Here is a 17,128-nt window from a genome sequence, read left to right on the forward strand (position 1 = left end):
GTGTGGCTGTGTGGGAGCCCCCATTATTCTGTGACTATGTAATATTTCTGGCACTATAGTCTTGGTGTGGCTGTGTAGGAGCCCCCATCGATTAGGAAAGGTGAGTTTGTTCAACTTTTTCCCACGCCAAACATGGTCCATGAGATCATCAATCTGGGGTGCATTGAATCTATGGGAAATGTGGAGATGCTGAATGGCATTGCCAAACTCTATGCAGCCCTGAAATAGGAACCCTCTAGTGAGATGTTTACATTGAAAAGCCTGCTGGCACTACATTAAGCTATAGTGGTTGTAGTGATTATAGTGTCCCTTTAACATCTAAATGAAAATGAAACCATATTGTTTTCATGCAGACTGTGTCAGTTACAGCTAGAGGAGGTGTAGCTAGGGCTACTACATAAACAAATGGATTTACCTCCTAAATGGCAGAGAATTGAGCAGTGAGACTGCAGAGGCATGGTCTATAATACACTATATAGTATGTACTGAGGCATGGTCTATAATACATTATATAGTATGTACTGAGGCATGGTCTATAATACACTATATAGTATGTACTGAGGCATGGTCTATAATACATTATATAGTATGTACTGAGGCATGGCCTATAATACACTATATAGTATGTACTGAGGCATGGTCTATAATACACTATATAGTATGTACTGAGGCATGGTCTATAATACACTATATAGTATGTACTGAGGCATGGTCTATAATACACTATATAGTATGTACTGAGGCATGGTCTATAATACACTATATAGTATGTACTGAGGCATGGCCTATAATACACTATATAGTATGTACAGAGGCATGGTCTATAATACACTATATAGTATGTACTGAGGCATGGTCTATAATACATTATATAGTATGTACTGAGGCATGGTCTATAATACACTATATAGTATGTACTGAGGCATGGTCTATAATACATTATATAGTATGTACTGAGGCATGGCCTATAATACACTATATAGTATGTACTGAGGCATGGTCTATAATACACTATATAGTATGTACTGAGGCATGGTCTATAATACACTATATAGTATGTACTGAGGCATGGTCTATAATACATTATATAGTATGTACTGAGGCATGGCCTATAATACACTATATAGTATGTACTGAGGCATGGTCTATAATACACTATATAGTATGTACTGAGGCATGGTCTATAATACACTATATAGTATGTACTGAGGCATGGCCTATAATACATTATATAGTATGTACTGAGGCATGGTCTATAATACACTATATAGTATGTACTGAGGCATGGTCTATAATACACTATATAGTATGTACTGAGGCATGGTCTATAATACACTATATAGTATGTACTGAGGCATGGTCTATAATACACTATATAGTATGTACTGAGGCATGGTCTATAATACACTATATAGTATGTACTGAGGCATGGTCTATAATACACTATATAGTATGTACTGAGGCATGGCCTATAATACACTATATAGTATGTACTGAGGCATGGTCTATAATACACTATATAGTATGTACTGAGGCATGGTCTATAATACACTATATAGTATTGGGTACTGCTCTAACTTGCATTACATGTATTACAGTTGTTTAATGTTAATAATAAGGTGATGCTATTTAGCTGCCTGTTGTAAAGCTGACATACCTGTTTTCTGATTTCCCCCACCATCCAGAGAAAGCGGTCTGCCTCCCCTTGGGCTCCTTTGCTCAGCTCGTGTCTCTGTGCTTTGAACCTGCCAATGCTGTAGTGCATGTGGGAGGCTCCCTCTGCATGGAACTCACTCTAAAGAGTTTGATGCCTCAGGCATTGCAGCTTGATCAGCTCTCAGGACACTTCCACTACAGCCTGGATAAAAACAGCTACCGTAAGACTGCCGAGTGGCTAACACGTCACAAACCCGCTACTGGAACTTTTACTTTCCAGACAGAGGGGACTCAGGGTAACAGGGGCACAACACCGTCTCTGGAGCTGTCCGAGATGTACGAGAAGAGCCCATCTGAAGGCATTCTAGTGAGCACAGGAGTCATCTGCAAGAACGTGCACATGCTGATCCGCCCACCAGACTCCCAATCGTCTTTATTATCCCCGCTGGACAAGACCTCCGCAATTAATCTGGAGAATGGAGCAAACACCTTGAAATGCAGCAATGTCACCCTACAGCCGGGTCTCAACCAGCTCACCTTCCATACCCAGGTAGGAGAAATCAGCCAATGGGGTACACAGTGTATTACTGTACCTGGAACAGACAGAATGGGCTACAATGTATAATCATTCACCCTCGTTACTGATACAGACAGAATGGGCTATAATGTATAATCATTCACCCTCGTTACTGATACAGACAGAATGGGCTATAATGTATAATCATTCACCCTCGTTACTGATACAGACAGAATGGGCTACAATGTATAATCATTCACCCTCGTTACTGATACAGACAGAATGGGCTATAATGTATAATCATTCACCCTCGTTACTGATACAGACAGAATGGGCTATAATGTATAATCATTCACCCTCGTTACTGATACAGACAGAATGGGCTATAATGTATAATCATTCACCCTCGTTACTGATACAGACAGAATGGGCTATAATGTATAATCATTCGCCCTCGTTACTGATACAGACAGAATGGGCTATAATGTATAAACATTCACCCTCGTTACTAGTACAGACAGAATGGGCTATAATGTATAATCATTCACCCTCGTTACTGATACAGACAAAATAGGCTACAATGTATAATCATTCACCCTCGTTACTGATACAGACAGAATGGGCTATAATGTATAAACATTCACCCTCGTTACTAGTACAGACAGAATGGGCTATAATGTATAAACATTCACCCTCGTTACTGATACAGACAGAATGGGCTACAATGTATAATCATTCACCCTCGTTACTGATACAGACAGAATGGGCTACAATGTATAATCATTCACTCCCGTTACTAGTACAGACAGAATGGGCTATAATGTATAATCATTCACTCCCGTTACTGATACAGACAGAATGGGCTACAATGTATAATCATTCACCCTCGTTACTGATACAGACAGAATGGGCTATAATGTATAATCATTCACTCTCGTTACTGATACAGACAGAATGGGCTACAATGTAAAATCATTCACCCTCGTTACTGATACAGACAGAATGGGCTATAATGTATAATCATTCACCCTCGTTACTGATACAGACAGAATGGGCTATAATGTATAATCATTCACCCTCGTTACTGATACAGACAGAATGGGCTATAATGTATAATCATTCACCCTCGTTACTGATACAGACAGAAAGGGCTATAATGTATAATCATTCACTCTCGTTACTGATACAGACAGAATGGGCTACAATGTATAATCATTCACCCTCGTTACTGATACAGACAGAATGGGCTATAATGTATAATCATTCGCCCTCGTTACTGATACAGACAGAATGGGCTACAATGTATAATCATTCGCCCTCGTTACTGATACAGACAGAATGGGCTACAATGTATAATCATTCGCCCTCGTTACTGATACAGACAGAATGGGCTATAATGTATAATCATTTACCCTCGTTACTGATACAGACAGAATGGGCTACAATGTATAATCATTCACCCTCGTTACTGATACAGACAGAATGGGCTATAATGTATAAACATTCACCCTCGTTACTGATACAGACAGAATGGGCTACAATGTATAATCATTCGCCCTCGTTACTGATACAGACAGAATGGGCTACAATGTATAATCATTCGCCCTCGTTACTGATACAGACAGAATGGGCTACAATGTATAATCATTCACCCTCGTTACTGATACAGACAGAATGGGCTACAATGTATAATCATTCCCTCCCGTTACTGATACAGACAGAATGGGCTACAATGTATAATCATTCGCCCTCGTTACTGATACAGACAGAATGGGCTACAATGTATAATCATTCACTCTCGTTACTGATACAGACAGAATGGGCTATAATGTATAATCATTCACCCTCGTTACTGATACAGACAGAATGGGCTATAATGTATAATCATTCACCCTCGTTACTGATACAGACAGAATGGGCTATAATGTATAATCATTCACCCAGGTTACTGATACAGACAGAATGGGCTACAATGTATAATCATTCACCCTCGTTACTGATACAGACACAATGGGCTATAATGTATAATCATTCTTAGCAAAGAACAAATATTTTTTTTTTGTATTTTTTTTTTTTTTCAGGCTCAGGAGACTGGTACCTATAGCTTACGTCAGCTGGGGGCATCTATTGGAAACGTGAAGCTACTTCTTCCCCATATCTACCCGATAGTACAATATGATGTTTACTGTCAGGAGCCTCAGCTAAAAGTGGAACCGCTAAGTGGTAAGTAAGATGGGGGACACAGCCCACGTTTCTGACACTGAGAATCCCTTAAAGAAAACCTGACTGTAACAAACACTGTTTGTAACGGCACCCCCAGGCTTAAAAGGGGTTAAACCCCCATTTAGAAGATCTTCCCCTTCCAGAGACACAGGCACAGCTACGGCAGAACCCCAAACTCCCGAACAGGATACAAAGTAGCACTCCAAGCGGCTTACACTCCTGGCAATCAGTCTCTAACAGCATACAGTAAATCCCCCCAAGAACGAGACAAGGCTCCGTGTTGAGGGTCAAGCAGTGGTCTGGTTTAATGAGGGCTACCTGCCCGGTATTTATGCAGGTCTCCCACCTGGTGGACACTCCCCTAGGGGACCAGATGGAAGACTGTGACCAAAAGGATATAGTAGCCAATCACATACATACACAGTCAAACACTCCCACAATGACATCACAGTCCCTCCTCTCTATCCTGGAGATAATTGGGAAGTAATCCAATTATCTCCAAGGACTGAGGCAAAACTCCATTACACACGTGGGGACACAAAGACAGTAAAAGACTTAAAAATACATAATATAAAAACTACTCAATGAAATATGCATGTTCAACCTATCCTCAGATAGCTTAGATCTGAGCGCACATTATTACTGAATGGCGCTCAGATCACATACATATAGTTCAATCGCCATTGAACCAAAGTCTTTCCCATAGTCTTTCGTTACACGAATAGGCTCCATGGCATAGCTATCTGGGGTTCAGTGAAATGACCGAATGCAGAAGCAAGGAGGCTGACGGCTCAGCGGTGTTTGCGCAAATAAGTGTCAGTTTCCAGTTCCATAGTTTGGGCGCTTAACACCGCTGGCCGTTCGGGACTTTAAAATGGCTACTTGAGTGAACTACTTCTGGGAGGTCAATTGATTGGACACTCTAGTTCCCAGGTGGTCGATCGTTCAGTAGTTTGTTCGGTAGATTCAATCTACCGAACACCCAGGCAGAAAGGCACGAACAAGCCTTTCTGCAGGGGAAAATCAAGCGTTTTAACATGGGTCCATAGTCTAAAGGGAGCAGGCGAGCAACCAGGCTCCTCCAATGCCCAGTGGCGAGGTTGGTTTCGCCACACTGTTTATATTTTAAGTTGATGTCTTTGTTTGTCCTCGCCTGTAGTTTAGTGCGGAGTCTAGTCTCTGCTGCCTGCTCCGCCTTTTGTGAAGTCATCACTCTTAGCTGCGCATGTTCCCCAGTCTAGTGCTACCCTATGAGGAGTATTACAACCAGCCAGCATGCACATTGTACAAATGGCCTCAGGGTCAGTATTATAACTTCATTAAAAGAAATGTTGTCAAATAATACTTTTTTTTTAATGCTTATAATATAATTGTTTACTAAAATTTGCACAAATATTTTATAATATATAAACTCTTACCGGTCATTGGCTACAGATCCAGCCCCTACTTCCTGTTCGTGCTGGTATTGTCCAATGAAACCTTCATACAGCACAGATACTGCAATGAGAGCCTTTCTTACAGAGAATAAAATCCCAATCTGGCACCATGTACGGCGAGAATTGAGTCGTTTCCTGAGATTCGGGAAGTAGGAGCTTAGACACATGCCAGGCTATTCACTGTCACAAGTGAGAATTGTCAAAATCCAAGTGAATCTCACATTTAATTACCCGCACTGGAAGCGTAGCCGACTTTAATTTTGGAAATGTAAAATTCGCTTTGAGTTCCCAGCAATTCTCACTTTAGTAAAGAAGGCAGTGTGTGTAACCAACCATGGGCAGCTTGGCAGAATTAACTATCTATAGAAAGAGAGGCTTTGCACCATAACCACTTCATTAAGACTTTTTTTCCACCTAGAATGTCTTTTGGCTGGAGTTCCACAGAAACTGAAGTTTACAGTCACAACTGGGCATTACAGCGTGAAGGAAGGAGACACGTTACAACTTAGCAATGCAGACAGTATGCACTTCCTGCTACGGCAGAGTCCAATGGCGTCTATTTCTAAAAATCACAACGGTGAGAGAAGCTGTATGCCTGTCTGTTCCAGTGGGTGTAAAGCCCTCCTATATTTGTCTGACCCGTCCCTCCTCTCTCTGTCTGACAGCCCGCCCCTCCCTCCTCTCTCTGTCTGACAGCCCCCCCTCCCTCCTCTCTCTGTCTGACAGCCCGCCCTTCCTCTCTCTGTCTGACAGCCCGCCCCTCCCTCCTCTCTCTGTCTGACAGCCCGCCCCTCCCTCCTCTCTGTCTGACAGCCCGCCCCTCCCTCCTCTCTCTGTCTGACAGCCCCCCCTCCCTCCTCTCTCTGTCTGACAGCCCGCCCCTCCCTCCTCTCTCTGTCTGACAGCCCGCCCCTCCCTCCTCTCTCTGTCTGACAGCCCGCCCCTCCCTCCTCTCTCTGTCTGACAGCCCCCCCTCCCTCCTCTCGCTGTCTGACAGCCCGCCCCTCCCTCCTCTCTCTGTCTGACAGCCCGCCCCTCCCTCCTCTCTCTGTCTGACAGCCCGCCCCTCCCTCCTCTCTCTGTCTGACAGCCCGCCCCTCCCTCCTCTCTCTGTCTGACAGCCCGCCCCTCCCTCCTCTCTCTGTCTGACAGCCCCCCCTCCCTCCTCTCTCTGTCTGACAGCCCCCCCTCCCTCCTCTCTCTGTCTGACAGCCCGCCCCTCCCTCCTCTCTCTGTCTGACAGCCCCCCCTCCCTCCTCTCGCTGTCTGACAGCCCCCCCTCCCTCCTCTCTCTGTCTGACAGCCCGCCCTTCCTCTCTCTGTCTGACAGCCCGCCCCTCCCTCCTCTCTCTGTCTGACAGCCCGCCCCTCCCTCCTCTCTCTGTCTGACAGCCCGCCCCTCCCTCCTCTCTCTGTCTGACAGCCCGCCCCTCCCTCCTCTCTCTGTCTGACAGCCCCCCCTCCCTCCTCTCTCTGTCTGACAGCCCGCCCCTCCCTCCTCTCTCTGTCTGACAGCCCGCCCCTCCCTCCTCTCTCTGTCTGACAGCCCGCCCCTCCCTCCTCTCTCTGTCTGACAGCCCCCCCTCCCTCCTCTCGCTGTCTGACAGCCCGCCCCTCCCTCCTCTCTCTGTCTGACAGCCCGCCCCTCCCTCCTCTCTCTGTCTGACAGCCCGCCCCTCCCTCCTCTCTCTGTCTGACAGCCCCCCCTCCCTCCTCTCTCTGTCTGACAGCCCCCCCTCCCTCCTCTCTCTGTCTGACAGCCCGCCCCTCCCTCCTCTCTCTGTCTGACAGCCCCCCCTCCCTCCTCTCGCTGTCTGACAGCCCGCCCCTCCCTCCCTCCTCTCTGTCTGACAGCCCGCCCCTCCCTCCTCTCTGTCTGACAGCCCGCCCCTCCCTCCTCTCTCTGTCTGACAGCCCGCCCCTCCCTCCTCTGTCTGACAGCCCGCCCTTCCTCTCTCTGTCCGACAGCCCGCCCTCCCTCCTCTGTCCGACAGCCCGCCCTCCCTCCTCTGTCCGACAGCCCGCCCTCCCTCCTCTGCCCGACAGCCCGCCCTCCCTCCTCTGTCCGACAGCCCGCCCTTCCTCTCTCTGTCCGACAGCCCGCCCTTCCTCTCTCTGTCCGACAGCCCGCCCGCCCTTCCTCCTCTGTCCGACAGCCCGCCCGCCCTTCCTCTCTCTGTCTGACAGCCCGCCCTTCCTCTCTCTGTCCGACAGCCCGCCTTCCCTCCTCTGTCCGACAGCCCGCCCCTCCCTCCTCTGTCCGACAGCCCGCCCCTCCTCTTACTGTTTCTGTGATAAGGTTATAACTTTGCCGATAGCTCCACTTTTAGCACTTTGCCATGTGTTTTATCATTATCGCCCCAGCTTTCCTGTAGAATGGTAACATACTTTGTTTCACAGGGGATGTGTCTCACAGCACTCTTAGTATCCAGCATTCTGACAAGGTGACCACAATCTCTTTGCCTCCGGCCCCTCCCTATCACCTCATGGAGTTTGAGCTGGATGTGGTGTGTGTGTTGCCTGAAGGGGGCAGGCTACTAAATGGAGAAGTGCCTCACATGGCAAAGGAACGCCACGATTCCCACAACGGTAACATTACTGAACAGAGGGTAAGGAAATAATATCAGGGTGCTATGCAGGGGAAATATGGGGGGAGCTCGATGCACTGCTGGCTTTGTTACACTTTCTAATTGTCCGTAGGTTTCGGTTGACTGTCCTTGGTCCATCTACTCCACCATCATCAGTTTGACCTTTCACCTCCCCCTCAAAGCTCAACACACCCTGCTGTCCTCTGGCACAAGGTGAGCACTCGCTCAGTTCTGTCCTTTGGCACAACGTGATTACTCGCTCAGTTTGGTCCTCTGGCACAAGGTGATTACTCGCTCAGTTTGGTCCTCTGGCACAAGGTGATTACTCCCTCAGTTTGGTCCTCTGGCACAAGGTGAGCACTCGCTCAGTTCGGTCCTCTGGCACAAGGTGAGCACTCGCTCAGTTCGGTCCTCTGGCACAAGGTGAGCACTCGCTCAGTTCGGTCCTCTGGCACAAGGTGAGCACTCGCTCAGTTCGGTCCTCTGGCACAAGGTGAGCACTCGCTCAGTTTGCTCCTCTGGCACAAGGTGAGCACTCGCTCAGTTTGCTCCTCTGGCACAAGGTGAGCACTCGCTCAATTTGGTCCTCTGGCACAAGGTGAGCACTCGCTCAGTTCAGTCCTCTGGCACAAGGTGAGCACTCGTTCAGTTCTGTCCTCTGGCACAAGGTGAGCACTCGCTCAGCTCGGTCCACTGGCACAAGGTGAGCACTCTCTCAGTTCGGTCCTCTGGCACAAGGTGAGCACTCGCTCAGTTCGGTCCTCTGGCACAAGGTGAGCACTCGCTCAGTTCGGTCCTCTGGCACAAGGTGAGCACTCGTTCAGTTCTGTCCTCTGACACAAGGTGAGCACTCCCTTAATATAAAATTGTGATTATTATTCTTTGTTTTAGTCACTGTCTATATGAAATCCTCTCATACAGCACATTGCACATTCCTGTCGGAACTTTTATTGTAAAACAGAGGTGTGCATTTATTGCAAAAATGTCTAAGGATAGATAATTATATAGAATTCATTGTTTCTAATTATGGATATTAAAGGGACCACTATAGGCACCCAGACCACTTCACCTTAATGAAGTGGTTTGGGTGCCAGGTCCCTCCAGGGTAAACCCTACCTGCTGTAAACATAGCAGTTTCAGAGAAACTGCTATGTTTACATTATGGTTAATCTAGCCTCTAGTGGCTGTCTCATTGACATTCACAGTGAGAAGATGCCAGCGTCCATAGGAAAGTATTGAGAATGCTTTCCTATGGACTGGCTGAAGGCGCATGCGCATTCAGCCGATGAAGACCGAAGAAGGAGGAGAGTCCCCAGCACAGAAGGAACTCGGCGCTGGAAAAAAGGTGAGTGTTTAACCCCCTTCCTCCCCCTACAGCCTGGCGGGAGTGGGACCCTGAGGGTGAGGGCACCCTCAGGGCACTATAGTGCCAGGAAAATGAGTTTGTTTTCCTGGCACTATAGTGGTCCTTTAAGTATATACAATTATCCAAAATATAGTTTAAAATGTGAATATCATATAAAACTACACAAATACCCAACAACTACTCACACATAAGCCAAATCTTTAATGTGTGACAAACAATTACAGTGAGCAGTATTAATGCGGTAAATTATCGATTTTATGGCAGACTAACTCTTCTAACACCAAACATCAATATAAAATCCATAAACAAAATGTCTGTCTACTGATGTCGATTTCTGTCTGTCTACTGATGTCGATTTCTGTCTGTCTACTGATGTCGATTTCTGTCTGTCTACTGATGTCGATTTCTGTCTGTCTACTGATGTCGATTTCTGTCTGTCTACTGATGTCGATTTCTGTCTGTCTGTCTACTGATGTCGATTTCTGTCTGTCTGTCTGTCTACTGATGTCGATTTCTGTCTGTCTGTCTACTGATGTCGATTTCTGTCTGTCTGTCTGTCTACTGATGTTGATTTCTGTGTCTGTCTGTCTACTGATGTTGATTTCTGTCTCTGTTTGTCTGTCTACTGATGTCGATTCCTGTCTCTGTTTGTCTGTCTACTGATGTCGAGTCCTATCTCTGTTTGTCTGTCTACTGATGTCGAGTCCTATCTCTGTTTGTCTGTCTACTGATGTCGATTTCTGTTTGTCTACTGATGTCGATTTCTGTTTGTCTACTGATGTCGATTTCTGTTTGTCTACTGATGTCGATTTCTGTTTGTCTACTGATGTCGATTTCTGTTTGTCTACTGATGTCGATTTCTGTTTGTCTACTGATGTCGAGTCCTATCTCTGTTTGTCTGTCTACTGATGTCGAGTCCTATCTCTGTTTGTCTGTCTACTGATGTCGAGTTCTATCTCTGTTTGTCTGTCTACTGATGTCGAGTTCTATCTCTGTTTGTCTGTCTACTGATGTCGAGTTCTATCTCTGTTTGTCTGTCTACTGATGTCGAGTTCTATCTCTGTTTGTCTGTCTACTGATGTCGAGTTCTATCTCTGTTTGTCTGTCTACTGATGTCGAGTTCTATCTCTGTTTGTCTGTCTACTGATGTCGAGTTCTATCTCTGTTTGTCTGTCTACTGATGTCGAGTTCTATCTCTGTTTGTCTGTCTACTGATGTCGATTTCTGTCTCTGTTTGTCTGTCTACTGATGTCGAGTTCTATCTCTGTTTGTCTGTCTACTGATGTCGATTTCTGTCTGTCTACTGATGTCGATTTCTGTCTGTCTACTGATGTCGAGTTCTATCTCTGTCTTAAAACTCCTGTGGTATTTCTTTCTTTCAGGAAATATATCCAGGTTTGTGTGGAAAACACATCTGTATTTAATTTCCAGCTTACTGAAAGCGGCATAAACACCTCTCAAGATGTGCACTTTCACCCCTTGCACCAGACGGGCATCCAGGTAACACCCATCTCCCCCACAGCTTGAGGGCATCTAGGTAACACCCATCTTCCCCACAGCTAGAGGGCATCCAGGTAACACCCATCTCCCCCACAGCTAGAGGGCATCTAGGTAACACCCATCTCCCCCACAGCTAGAGGGCATCTAGGTAACACCCATCTCCCCCACAGCTAGAGGGCATCTAGGTAACACCCATCTCCCCCACAGCTAGAGGGCATCTAGGTAACACCCATCTCCCCCACAGCTAGCGGGCATCTAGGTAACACCCAGCCCCCCCTACAGCTAGCGGGCATCTAGGTAACACCCAGCCCCCCTACAGCTAGCGGGCATCTAGGTAACACCCAGCCCCCCCTACAGCTAGCGGGCATCTAGGTAACACCCAGCCCCCCCTACAGCTAGCGGGCATCTAGGTAACACCCAGCCCCCCCTACAGCTAGCGGGCATCTAGGTAACACCCAGCCCCCCCTACAGCTAGCGGGCATCTAGGTAACACCCAGCCCCCCCTACAGCTAGAGGGCATCTAGGTAACACCCAGCCCCCCCTACAGCTAGAGGGCATCTAGGTAACACCCAGCCCCCCCTACAGCTAGCGGGCATCTAGGTAACACCCAGCCCCCCCTACAGCTAGCGGGCATCTAGGTTAGAGTAACTCACCCAGCCCCCCCTACAGCTAGCGGGCATCTAGGTAACACCCAGCCCCCCCTACAGCTAGCGGGCATCTAGGTAACACCCAGCCCCCCCTACAGCTAGCGGGCATCTAGGTAACACCCAGCCCCCCCTACAGCTAGCGGGCATCTAGGTTAGAGTAACTCACCCAGCCCCCCCTACAGCTAGCAGGCATCTAGGTAACACCCAGCCCCCCCTACAGCTAGAGGGCATCTAGGTAACACCCAGCCCCCCCTACAGCTAGCGGGTATCCAGGTAACACCCAGCCCCCCCTACAGCTAGCAGGCATCTAGGTAACACCCAGCCCCCCCTACAGCTAGAGGGCCTCTAGGTAACACCCAGCCCCCCTACAGCTAGCGGGCATCTAGGTTAGAGTAACTCACCCAGCCCCCCCTACAGCTAGCGGGCATCTAGGTAACACCCAGCCCCCCTACAGCTAGAGGGCATCTAGGTAACACCCAGCCCCCCCTACAGCTAGCGGGCATCCAGGTAACACCCAGCCCCCCCTACAGCTAGCAGGCATCTAGGTAACACCCAGCCCCCCCTACAGCTAGAGGGCATCTAGGTAACACCCAGCCCCCCCTACAGCTAGAGGGCCTCTAGGTAACACCCAGCCCCCCCTACAGCTAGCGGGCACCTAGGTAACACCCAGCCCCCCCTACAGCTAGAGGGCATATAGGTAACACCCAGCCCCCCCTACAGCTAGCGGGCATCTAGGTAACATCCAGCCCCCCCTACAGCTAGCGGGCATCTAGGTAACATCCAGCCCCCCCTACAGCTAGCGGGCATCTAGGTAACACCCAGCCCCCCCTACAGCTAGCGGGCATCTAGGTAACATCCAGCCCCCCCTACAGCTAGCGGGCATCTAGGTAACACCCAGCCCCCCCTACAGCTAGCGGGCATCCAGGTAACACCCAGCCCCCCCTACAGCTAGCAGGCATCTAGGTAACACCCAGCCCCCCTACAGCTAGCGGGCATCTAGGTAACACCCAGCCCCCACTACAGCTAGCGGGCATCTAGGTTAGAGTAACTCGCCCAGCCCCCCCTACAGCTAGCGGGCATCTAGGTTAGAGTAACTCGCCCAGCCCCCCCTACAGCTAGCGGGCATCTAGGTTAGAGTAACTCACCCAGCATAACATATAGGTAGTAGGTAACATGGTTAGCAATCCAGTGACCCCTTCACACCTTGCACCTATCAGAAGGTCTAGTTAATGCCCTAGTTCTCCTTTGTGATGGTGGGAGTACCCTCACTAGTCCACCAACAGACGGGGTTATATTAACATGTTTCCAGCAACACCTCGCACACATCAGCTGCATTCCCCTGCCATAACACATATATTGTCCCAGTCTCCAGACCCATTCCTTTGGACAGTCCCCACTGCCAGCCACATACCTTTCCCTGAAACTACACTGTGCTCTGCTAATAACACCAACCACCTCTTGGCAGGACATCCAGAGTCAGCAGTGCCTATTCTTTGTGTGGGAGATTACGTGGTGCCAAGACCTTCCAACTTCTCTTCCCGTCCACTTCTCAGTCAGCTTCTGTCCTGTGCCCTTTGCCGAGCGGTGTGAACATCTGCAGCCCTTCACCTACCTCTTCCACCTGGAGCACTTTTATGTGAGTGTACCCCGTGGTTTCTGAATGCCTGGTACATTGTCAGTAACGCTAAAACCTCAGCTGCAGCCATCATTGGTTGGTTTGAGTTTTCACCACTGTCTGTACTTCTTGACTTATGCATTTCTCTGAATTCAGCCTTCGCTTCAGATCCAACCAGATGTCTTTACAGTAACCATGGACTTGTCATTTGGTGATCACTTTGATTGACTTCCCCGGTTATTTAAGGGCATTGCTTCCATGCCTCTGCTCAGCTCCTCAAAGTCTAGGCGGAATAGCCATTTCCCTCTTGGAGAAAGCAGGATAGTGAACAGGCTTTTCCTGTCCTATAGTGGCAGTACTGACAAGTGAGTTGTAACTTCATCTTAATGAGAAGAAGCTCTGCAATTTAAATGCTAAATCTAATAAATCCCTGCCTAGTTACCATGTAAATACTGTCTCCCCCAAGATCTACTAGTTCTTCTTCTCCTGACTTAGGTACAGACAGGTACTCATACAAAGTCTGGTGAGGCACACTGAATGATGCCTGGGGGCGTGTTTCCAAAAGCCTTCTGGTGGAGAGCTGAGGGACCTGACCTCCGCAACTCCGTTACGGAGCAAATAATGTGATGATATTTTATGCGGCATTGTAAGGTAGGAGGTCCCGGCCGGCCCTCAAATTAGTTTGCAGACTTCGCGCCTGCGCACAATAGTGGAACGCATGCCCACAGATCGGAACTTCCAACTTAGAAAAGATTATTTGTACTGTACCACACCTAGCTGACACCAAGGGTGTCAGCATAGATACTCTGTGTCAGTTGTGAGGGTTTTAAGGTACAATTTGGTTCATTCACTTATTGATTAATATTATTTTATTACAGAAATGTTTAGTCCTGCCTCTCCGGAAATACTTGATAAAGATAAAATGTCTACTCCTGCTCCAAGAAAGGCTAAATGCAAGGCGAACGCCACTTTCTAATGGATGTAGGAAGGAAACATGCAATCAGTGCTCTGCTGAAATGCTGGAAAATCTTTACAAAAAGAGATACATTCCTTTTTAAGCTAGTTCCAACCTATCTCAAACTTTAACATTTCAGGAGACAAAGGTCTTCTTCACAATCAGAACTCCCATCTGGGGGATGTTATAGCTCATCCATTTCACACATTTCCAGTCCAGAATAAAGTGTGGAAGCAGCTTTTCTACCAGAAGAGCTTAAAAAGGTTAAATAAATCCATTTCTGGTATTATTCAGGAAGATGAACTTACTAAGAGTAAGGTAAAAGGCCTCCCTATGCATCCTCGACTTTGAGAGCTGCTCCAGAGGAAGTGGAAAAACCAAAAAGAAGAGCATTCATATGTGTGCAGAAATCTCTTGCAGAAGAATATTTCAAGCTGCAAGATAATGTAAAGCGGCTATTTCCAGAGTTTGTGGTTACAGTCAGGTTGAAAGATCCAATAAAGACTTGGCGCAGTGGCCATATAATATCAGATTATCCAACAAAATGTTAAAACAATCAGCTCGCATTATGAGATTGTCTTCAGTGGCCAGGAGAGCACTGAGGCTCTGGTCCTGGATGCATCAAAATCGGCTTCATGCGAACTGCCATTTGAAAGCGGCAAACTGTCCGAAAAGAAGAAAGCTCTTCCTCAAAACACGAGATATACAGGAGGATAAGGCAGGCAATCCATGGATAACAACAGTCACGATAAGAGAGACTATTTTGACGCCAGAAGAGTGGGCGGACGGCTGAAGGACTTCCTGCAAAGATGAACAGACACCATCAAATGCATGGATCTAACAGACCATTTCAGAGGGGTACAGAATAGCATTCTCGGTACTCCCCAGGCTCTCAAATAACAATAGACACTCTTCTAACAGAGTCACTGCTTCTTTTGAAGAGAAGGTTCCAAAGAGTCAGTAATTCCAAGGAGTCTATTCTCGCCTTATTTTGGTCCAAAAACCAGACAAATCACATTGACCGGTGCTGGATCTCAAAAAAGTCAACTCAAAGATTTAGTATGGAGAACATTCTCTCTGAGTCACATTCTTCAAAAAGGAGATTACATGTGGAAACTAGATTTAATGGATGCCAATAGCAGGAACTACAGTTGGGATCAAACGTTTGCATACCCTGGCAGTAACAATGTGTGTTATTGAAGGATAGTGATCGTATGAAGCCATTTATTATCACATAGTTGTTTGGCTCCTTTTTAAATCATAATGATAACAGAAATCATCCAAATGGCCTTGATCAGAAGTTTACATACCCTTGGATGTTTGGTCTTGTTACACACACACAAGGTGACACACAGGTTAAAATGGCAATTAAATGTTAATTTCCCACACTTGTGGCTTTTTAAATTGCAATTAGTGTCTGTGTATAAATTAAAAGAGAATGTATAGTATAGTATAGACCAAATATGGTTAAATAAAAACGAAAATTGTAATATGTATTATGAACTCACAAACAGAGAGCTGTGGACCCAGCTCTGGTATGAATCACTTCTGGGTCCGTTTAGGCGACCCACCCCTATTCCCGGAAAAAAGATTTTTCTTTATCCTACAGAGGAGAATAGAAGCACAAACGATTGCGCAGTATTGTTTGTATAATTCTTGATGTATAAAGCAAATTCCCAAGTGGGTACTTACAAAACTGGAGTCAATATAAATGACTCAATTCCAGAGTATTGTGCAGATTTGGGACTGCACTCCCTCCTTGTAAAAGATGAATCCGGGAACCAGGATAAGATGAGAAAATAAAAACTGAATTTATTACAATAATATATAACAAATTAAAAAAGGTAGCAATGTCCTTACTCACCGGAACGCGTTTCACCACTTCCTCTGTGGCTTCCTCAACCGGATAAATGTATACAATGTCCTTGGTTCCCTGTTCGTATTAAATACCGCGAAAATCAACGGGTGAAGGGTCAAGGCATGTGTACCGCAACTCGTTGTTACCACCCACAGGTAGAACGTGTGCGGTCCATGCCTCCCTCTCACCTGCCAGTCAGCAGTAATCAATGCTGTCCCATAACGCTGCATCGGCTGGATCTGTTTCTCCTTATGTACGTTTGCAGTCTCCTTTTAAATCCAGATTTCTCCTCTTTCTATTTTGTTCCACATGTAGTTCCATAATCCTATTCTTACTCCTAAATATATCGCAGAATTCCGTTCAAGGTTTCCTTCTTAATAGTGCCATCGAAATTCTTATGCGGTACATTAACCCATTCATTGCCATAGTCCATGTTCATTAATTTATACATATGAAAAAGGTGAAAGAGAAAGAAGGAGATGTTCAGCGTTCGTTTCTGTTCTTACTATTGATTTTCAGACATATCATAATATCCTACATTGTTTCTTTCTTTTAACATAATGATATATTTAATCCTGTAGCAATCTGATAACGAAAAGCTTGATACTTTAGACATTCTGTTTGTAACTATTTCGTTTCATAATTAGTTCACAAAGATAAGTTCAAATTCCCATAATTGGTTTCCGTATTCATTATAAGGTTTATGAAAATCAAACATACTAATTAATTCTGCAGAAAATATCAAAGAATATCAGTTTATATCACCT

At 46.5% G+C, this 17,128-nt stretch overlaps 1 protein-coding gene across 2 annotated transcripts in view; it reads left to right on the forward strand.

Moving 5' to 3' along the window:
* The window catches only part of TRAPPC10 (trafficking protein particle complex subunit 10), an 85,811-nt gene that overhangs the window by 59,367 nt on the left and 9,316 nt on the right, over positions 1–17,128 (forward strand). For both annotated transcript variants that reach the window (XM_063445748.1, XM_063445755.1), the window contains exons 14-20: positions 1,686–2,206; positions 4,255–4,396; positions 6,251–6,409; positions 8,233–8,441; positions 8,533–8,633; positions 11,169–11,286; positions 13,399–13,569. In XM_063445748.1, coding sequence (XP_063301818.1) covers positions 1,686–2,206; positions 4,255–4,396; positions 6,251–6,409; positions 8,233–8,441; positions 8,533–8,633; positions 11,169–11,286; positions 13,399–13,569 — 1,421 coding nt within the window. The remainder of the gene's footprint in view (positions 1–1,685; positions 2,207–4,254; positions 4,397–6,250; positions 6,410–8,232; positions 8,442–8,532; positions 8,634–11,168; positions 11,287–13,398; positions 13,570–17,128) is intronic.

Source organism: Pelobates fuscus, chromosome 1 (genome assembly GCF_036172605.1).
Source record: "Pelobates fuscus isolate aPelFus1 chromosome 1, aPelFus1.pri, whole genome shotgun sequence".
Taxonomy (NCBI): domain Eukaryota; kingdom Metazoa; phylum Chordata; class Amphibia; order Anura; family Pelobatidae; genus Pelobates; species Pelobates fuscus.